We start from the raw sequence: 8,206 nt of genomic DNA, 5'->3' as shown, positions 1-8,206 counted from the left end.
ACCGGAGCATTAAGTTCAGCATGCGGGGACTAACAAAATATCGAGAGTACTAGGAAGGGGAACGGGCGGAGAAGAATTAGGATGGGGAAATCGAGGGCGAGCGCCGCGTGATCTTCTCCTCTTTGGGGGCCATGCGCACCACGAGCGCGTCCCACCTGTGCCGCCTCCTCGCCGGGACAGCCGTCCGCGCGACATAGACGCCTCCGGATGCAGAGGCGAAGACACCGAGAGCGCGGGCGCGGCGGCCGGGGCCAAAAGGCACCACGCTGACGCCATGGGAAGAGCTCAAGGGTAAGGTGCTTCCGGCTTAGAGCTCTCCTGGGTGGAGGCCCAAGAAGTCGGGATGGAATTTGGGACTGGCCTGTCGCGTGCAGAGGCTTCCTGGAGAGGGACGAAGGGATGGGAGGTGAGAGAGAAGGGGGGCATCTGTTAGTGCTAATTAGTACAGTAGTGTCATGGGATCAAGAAAAGAAAGAGGACACGTGGTTGGCTAGGAAGGTGGGGCTATATCACACCGAAGTCACCGGGAGGTTTGGCGGCTGTTCTGCGGCTTGGGGGAAAGCGATGATACAGACAAGGTAGAAGAGAGAACATTAATTTTATCATTATTTAGTATGGTGGGTCCCATATTTGGCACCCGTCACATTATTTTAGTATGGTGGGTCCCGTCACATTGTGGAGAAGTAGCAATTTGACACCAGTGACAAATAGTGATGGGCTGATTATTTGGTTTTAGCACGTTGTGGATGTCCTAAGTGCGTTTTGCTCAATTTCTTGGTGTGTTTGAGGTGATTCCGGTGCCTTTTCGCATCTTTCATGGAAAAGAGAAAAAAAAAGACTATAAAATGATAGGTACGAACCTTTTTACACTTATTAGCTCTTTTGCAAGATTAAAACACCACAAATTTGATCAAGATCAGCACCAAAAGGTTAATGAAATTAGTTGTAAAATGGATACTGATCGTGGCTTTAAAAAAGATGATCGGAAAGTCGGTGGCGAATTGTAGCGGCAGTGCAGTCCTCTTTCTTGTGCAAGTGCAACATTGGCAGCCTCCATCATATTCAAGCTCGAGAAAGCAAACCTCCCATGTCCGCCGCGGCGGCGTTCTTACCACCGGCCCCGGCGGTGCCTACCAGACCCGACCAAGACGACTCCCTCCGCTGCCTCCTAGCCTCCCTCTCCACCCTCACGGCCGCCCGCGTCCTCCCCTTCCCTCTCCTCGCTTTCTCCCGCCTCCGCCGCCGCCTCCCCGCCGCCGCCTCTTCCGATTTCCTCCTCCGCCCCATCGCCTCGCTCCTCCACCTCCACCGCTCGGACCTCAGACTCGGCGTCCAGCTCCACGGGCTCTCGCTCTCCCTCGGCCTCTCCCGCCACCCTCTCCTCCTCCCCCGCCTCCTCTCGCTCTACTCCTCCCAGCCCTACCTTCTCCCCTTCGCCTCCTCCCTTGCCGCTGACGCAACGTGCCCCCTCCCCTACAACATCCTCATCTCCTCCTGCCTGCGCCACGGCTTCCCGCGCCACGCCCTCGCCGCCTACCAGCAAATGGCCAGGAGTGCCGTCCTCCCGGACGCCTTCACCTACCCATCCGTCCTCCGTGCCTGCGCAGAGGCTGGAGACCTAGCGCTGGGACGGGCGGTGCATCTGCACGGTCTAGCCACCGGGGTGGGAGGCCATTTGTTTTTCCAGAATGCGCTGGTGTCGATGTATGCAAAGAGCGGGGATCTCGTTGCTGCACGCAAGGTGTTCGAGGGAATGGCACAGAAAGATGTGGTATCATGGAACTCGATGATCTCAGCGTATGTGGCCGTCGGGCAATGGGTGCAGGCGGTGGAACTGTTTGAAAGGATGCGAGCGGAGGAGGCGGAGGTGAATTCAGTGACGTGGAACACGATTGCCGGGGTATACATTAATACACGGGACCATAGGGCAGCTGTTGGGCTTATCCGGGAGATGGTAAGCGATGGTGCAGCAGTGGATTTCGTGACGTTGGTGATTGGGTCGAATGCTTGCTCACGGGTTGGCTGGTTGAGGCTCGGGAAGGAGATCCATGGGTTGGCAGTCCGCATGAACTGTGACGGGGTAGAAAGTGTAGCCAATGCACTTATCACGATGTACGCCAGGTGCAAGCATATGGACTCTGCCTGCTTGCTGTTTAAAATGCTTGCTTGCCCAGGTGTTGTGACATGGAATACAATGATAGCTAGTTTTGCTTTGTCAGATGAGGCAGAAGAGGCCTCTAGACTTGTTCATGAAATGGTCGGCGCAGGTGTACAGCCTAATTATGTTACTGTTGTAACCCTTCTTGCTCTCTGTGCCCGTGTTGCAAACCTGCAACATGGGCAGGAGCTTCACAGCCACATTGTTAAGAATGGATTCAAAGGGTATCGCTTGTTATGGAACTCTCTTATTGACATGTACTCCAAATCAGGGAGGCTCTCAGTAGCACAAAATGTCTTTGATACCATGGATGACCGTGATATGATATCGTACACTTCGATGATAGCAGGATATGGGATGCAAGGGAAAGGAACAATTGCACTACGGCTTTTTGACCAGATGATTGATAGTGGGATCAAGCCTGACCACATAAGCATGGTTACTGTACTCTCTGCTTGTAGTCACTCTGGACTTGTGACTGAAGGAGAAAAACTTTTTGACAAGATGACGAGTTCATATGGTATCAAGCCTCAGATGGAGCATTATTCTTGCATGGTTGATTTATATGCACGTTCTGGACTACTAGAAAAGGCAGAAGGAATGCTCAATGAGAGCTCTTCCCCTCCAACATCCATGATGTGGGCAGCACTAGTCGGGGCTTGTCATGACAGAGGCAACATAATAATTGGTGAAAGGGCAGCTAGGAGGCTCTTGGAGATGAAGACAGAGAATGCTGGGCACTATGTTCTGATTGCGAACATGTATGCAGCCGCAGGTTGCTGGGATGAGCTAGCAACAGTCAGGAAACTGATGCGAGACTTGGGTGTCACAAAAGCACCTGGGTTGGCATGGGTTGATCTTCGCAATGGGTTTGCCCCTTTTTTGGTTGGAGATAGGTCGAACCCTCTAGCACCAGAGATCTATGAGGTTTTGGATGAACTATCAGAGCAAATGAGGAATATCGGTAATTGCAGTGATCTAGACATAGTAGAGGAACTCGCAGATTAAACCCAGTAGAAACAGAACAAGAGGGAATCATGGAGTTCATTAAGGATCTCTAGTCTAAAATGAGGTTGCAAACGAAGCATGGAGGTTATAACACAAAGAAGCAGCACATATATTATAAATAGTCTACAGGAGAAAGGTCCTGGAACATGGACTCCTCAATATATGCTGCGCAAGACATCTATGCTGTATTGGCCTTCACGAAGCACTCTGCTTATGTCTATTCCTCAAAAGTGTTACTTCTCTCGGAAAGTGTTGCTTACAGTGATTTTCCATCCATGGTGTTATTGGCTCCCCTTAATTTAATAGCATGCAGCAGATGCTATTTTGAGGCAACATCGTCAGGTCCAAGCTTTTGCTCACCAAAAAAAGAAGACTTTCGATGGTAACATCTTCCTGTGCGTCCTCTTGTTTGATTTAACCAATGATCATATGAATATCCGAAGGAAGAAGTTTTCAAAAGGGATGCATTAATTATTTGATTAACGACCTGTTTGGTGGTGCTGCAACAGAAATTTGTCACATGGAACGAATATTTATGTCAAGTAGAACCTGCATGCCCATTATAAAATCCATGATATAAATTTTCCAAAAAATACTTACAAAATTCATGGATGTGGTACATAGAGTTGCATAAACATGCTAAATTGTAATATCAAATTTGTCCCTGATATCAAGAATAAAACGACGAGCAGTCAATCTTGTATTGTTGATAAGTCTGTCAACTTCCACTTTGATATCAACAATGAATTTGCATGTTACATAAATTTATGCATACTATGTGTAGAAAATTATACGGGATTTTGTACATGGCGAATGGGCTTCCATTGACATGCAATTCCTCTCCTGGACATCGCAAAACTGGCCCTTAGCTCAAATGGGATCCAGCTTTCACAGAACATAGTGAGACCATTACATATTTACCATTAGGTTCTGCAGGCGAATCATTCTTGGACAAGAGTTCTATATCATTATTTGTAACTTAATATAGATGCCATTTATTCTCCCTAACTGTGACGTTTGCTGCTTAGTAATTCCAGATGAATCATGCTTGTGATGTGCACATTCCACTTTGTCATATCGTTTCCATCGTTGTGTATACTTTAATGTTCCGAGTGACATGTCTGCATTGTTAGGTATACAACCATTTCTCTACGTTTTGTGTCCCATCCCCCTCTCTCCTCAGCCGTCAGATCACAAGCAAATGATTTACATGAAAGCAAGACCATACTCTGTTCCCCTCCCGTGACATTCGGGCTTGTATGCACTGCCTCCTGGGTAGTTCACGGCAACCATTCCTCCCTGATCCCTGCTTTCTATTCCCAACCGCCTTCATGTCAGGATCCCAAGTATCCATTATCTGAAGAACTGATGAGAGCACTGGTGTCGGTGTGAAGTTCAGAGAAGAGACGGCTGAGATGCGAGCGGTAAACTTAAGTCAAGATGGATGGACTGGATGGAAGCGTGTCCCAACTACTTTTTTACTTCCATCTCTTATTGTACCAATTAGCCATTGGTTCTTTATTATACATTGTAACTCTCAGACACTGCAAAACTCCTCCTGGGTATATACACCTACTCGATCAGTAACGGAAATCAAGAAGGAAAAATCATATCTATCGTAGCTTATAACTATGCCTTTTTTTCTTTGTAGATTCCTAAAATTACCTGTGCTGTCGCTGTGAGGATTGAATCCCTAGCCTGCTACGGTTTGGACCTCACACTTCGGATCTCCTCATGGCGTTCCTTGTCACCTTGTGCAGGAGCGAGGATGTCTTTTCGTGGCAACGGATTGGGGTACAACGGTGGCAGGAGAGATTCTACAGGTGGCATTGATGGAGGAGGAGGCGGTATGTGGCTTTGCACAGTGTCATGCCACTGGTAAAAAGAGGGGAAGGAAATGAAGAAGGGAGATCTCTCTTTGTTTAATCCTCTTGTCTCCAGGGGATGTGATCAAATCTGATTCTTGTAGAGTCGATTTACCAGGTTTCCACCGACGAACATGGGCCCGCCCGGTCAAAAAAAAAACATGGGCATATTGCGACTGTGCCTTGCTGCAACCATCCTGGCGACTGTGCCTCGCATGGCCATCAGTGTCAAGTGGCAGCATCTTGCGAAGCAGCGCCGGTGCTCAGGACGAAGAATTCTGAGGCTGTCATCTGGCGTCTGATGCTTAAGTAGGTCGGCATATTGTCCGGGGGCTCCATTCCATACTCGCATGTGCCAACACGCACACAGACATCCGACGTCAAACCAGCATCCCTGGAACGTTGTCTGGCTTGAGAGGTGCTAGAGCTAGAGCCAGTGCATCAAGCTTCTCTCCACTCTCGCGCTTGCCTAGTAGTAGTTGCTATCTAACTACTTCAATCGCTTGTCCTGATGGGAGTATGGTGCTTCATTTTATATGATAGATAGAAAATTCAGACATCCGTGCCGATTATTTATTTATCGGGATGAATGGGAGAATGGTACCAAGTGAAACGACTTGTTCTGATGGAAGTACGGACTTGTTCCTGCCGTTATGTTCTGCACATACTGTTGCCGACACCAATCCTGGTTGCTAGCTACAATGTCCTCATTTCTTTCGTCTCATTGCCAGTGTCACCAGTATAACTTCTCTAGATCTCTGATAGTTGTATTTTGTAGGTATCAGATCACTGTCCGGTTTTCTAGAGTAGCGAAGTGCGTAGTTTGTTTAGGAATGGTTAGAATTCTGTAGTTGCAACCTGTTGTGTTGCATCAGATGCTTATCTGGCACACACATGTTCATCTTCGGTCTTTCCAGTGTTCTTCAGTTCCATGGAACAATTGCCATTTCAAATATATAGTCGGCGGATGAAATATCGTAGCCTCCTATCGATATGGTTGCTGTACATGACTTATATTGATGTTGGGATACGTCTAGGGTACTGACGGATCGAACATTCATATTTACCTAGGTTTGGACCCCTTGGATTGGGTAATAGTACTACTCCTGTCTTGATTCTATAATATGGGGATTACAAACTATAATGGTGTTTACAACGCGTGGGCAGGGGTGGTGTGGTGGGGCACCCGGTGAGTCTAGGGAACTTGGCGGATTAGGATTTTGCACTCCTCGAATACCTCTCTCTCTCTCTCTGCTTTGTTATATATATACACAGTATGGCAATTGCATCTTTGTATCCGAGTAGAACTACATGATGCGCCGGGCAAGTATCATGGTGGTGTACGGGTAGAACATGTGTTATTCATTTCCAAGTAACTCGCGAGGTTTCTTTCAGGCCCCTGGTATTCGACTAGGTCCGTGCATCCCCTTATGGCCCGTTTCAGGATTTGTGCACTCCTAGGCCCACTAGGCCTTGTTACAACGCACATACTGCATAGTTGTATGGTGCTATAACTATTCCCTAACAATTCTCCTATCAGCCTCCACAAAGCAGTCGTGACAAAAGCTAAGTCATAAAACATATTTGAGGCAAGTTGAATCGTCTCGGTATGGTGCTGGTAACCTGTGGAGGAACTTCTGGCCACGTTCTCTTCCTCTTTGTTGTGAACTCCGGGGTCGAGTGGCGGCTAGAGGGCTTTAGCATCTGCCCCAGGGTAGATCAATGGTTGCGTCGAATTTAATAACGAAGCTTATACTCGCAACCCGCTTGGCCAACTCGTGAACTCGAACTTCGACCACAACGGTACCAATGGATTTTGCGGATGTGATGTGAACAAATCTTTCCAATGTTCACTACCTATTTGAGTTATTTCACTTCTCTCAACTATGCGGAGGCAAGCGGGACGCCCCTTGATTTATGCTTTTATTAACATGATCTGAACAGTGTGGACCTTTTACGTATAAAGGGACCAGACCACCGTCAGTGGGTTTATATCTTCTGCTCCCCTTGAACTTTACTTAGCTCCGTTCTCATTCTCGATGTTCCCTATGAGCTCCTTGAGTGCTTCCGGCACCACAAGTAATTGATCCATTCATGACTAGTTCGAAGAATAGGCTTGCGTCATCGGTGACGAGGGTGCAGAAATTTTTCTAGGCTAGCAAGATTGAGAAACTCTCTAGTACACATATAACCCTTTTGTCGGGACCAAGCATGGCTCTGACCACTAGCAACAAATATGCTAGCGATGATACATATGAGTTTGATGCCAATGCGGGCGTCAGACTCCCTCAGCAGTTGTTAGATCAGACCTAGTTTCTACAACTTAGCGCGAGCCCTTACACGCAATCAAGCAAGGAAAACTATGGTTTCGGTGGAGAGGATTTCTGCCGCAATAACCTGCCGCGGCAGAGAATGAGGCCGGTGCTCTACTGAAGCTGAACACTGGTGTAGCGCCGCGGCCCGGCGACGTTCCTGGTGAATCTCCGCCACGACAGTCATGGTCGTGGCCATCTCCACATCCTTGGTTATGACCTGCATGCTCAGGGACAGGGTAAGATACAACAAACATATCATCCGAATTTTGTTGATTCTCATCTTTGTTTGAGGACCAATCCCATGCCCTCTCTTCTTCAAAGACGACGTCGCGTGCCACGTGAACTTGTCTTGTTTGTGGATCGTACACACGATAAGCCTTCGAGTGCCCTTCAAGCCTGCTTCATAACCCATCAAGATCATCGGCTTACTCCGGTCTTCCAGCTTTTCCACATGTCCAGAAACATTCTTTACATGTGCCATGCACCCAAAAGTACGAAGGTGATCGGCCGAAGGTTTTCTTCCACACCAAGCTTCATAGGGTGTCATGCCAATGACACTTTTCGTCGGTGCATGGTTTAGCAAGTATACCGCTGTAGTCACCGCTTCTCCCCAAAACCTCCCCGGCAAGCCTTTGCTCTTCATCATGCTTCGAGCCATTGCTATCACGGTTTGGTTCCTTCTTTCAACAACACCGTTTTGCTGCGGTGTGTATGGGGCTGTCAGAAAACGCTTCATGCTATGTTCCTCGCAATATGCAGCAAACTCATGTGAGATAAATTCTCCTCCTCGGTCAGTCCAGAAAGCCTTTAACTTTGCCTCTGCTTCTACTTCAGCAGCAATCTTGATCTTCTTGAATGCT

General features: G+C 48.0%; 1 protein-coding gene across 4 annotated transcripts; it reads left to right on the top strand.

Moving 5' to 3' along the window:
- The first annotated feature begins 992 nt into the window (after window positions 1–992).
- Window positions 993–6,004, top strand: LOC104581278 (pentatricopeptide repeat-containing protein At1g71490). Of its 4 annotated transcripts, none has more exons than XM_024456593.1 (2): window positions 993–3,548; window positions 4,927–6,004. In XM_024456593.1, the coding sequence occupies exon 1, from the start codon at window positions 1,088–1,090 to the stop codon at window positions 3,164–3,166; it is 2,079 nt and encodes a 692-aa protein (XP_024312361.1). In that variant the 5' UTR covers window positions 993–1,087; the 3' UTR covers window positions 3,167–3,548; window positions 4,927–6,004. The 4 variants fall into 4 exon arrangements, with proteins under 4 accessions (XP_024312361.1, XP_024312363.1, XP_024312364.1 ...); XM_024456595.1 differs by having other exon boundaries at window positions 993–3,561; XM_024456596.1 differs by lacking the exon at window positions 4,927–6,004 and adding an exon at window positions 4,505–4,782.
- Window positions 6,005–8,206: the final 2,202 nt, after the last annotated feature.

The sequence above is a fragment of the Brachypodium distachyon genome, chromosome 1, assembly GCF_000005505.3.
Source record: "Brachypodium distachyon strain Bd21 chromosome 1, Brachypodium_distachyon_v3.0, whole genome shotgun sequence".
NCBI classification, from domain to species: domain Eukaryota; kingdom Viridiplantae; phylum Streptophyta; class Magnoliopsida; order Poales; family Poaceae; genus Brachypodium; species Brachypodium distachyon.
This window is presented reverse-complemented; position numbering and strand designations above follow the sequence as displayed.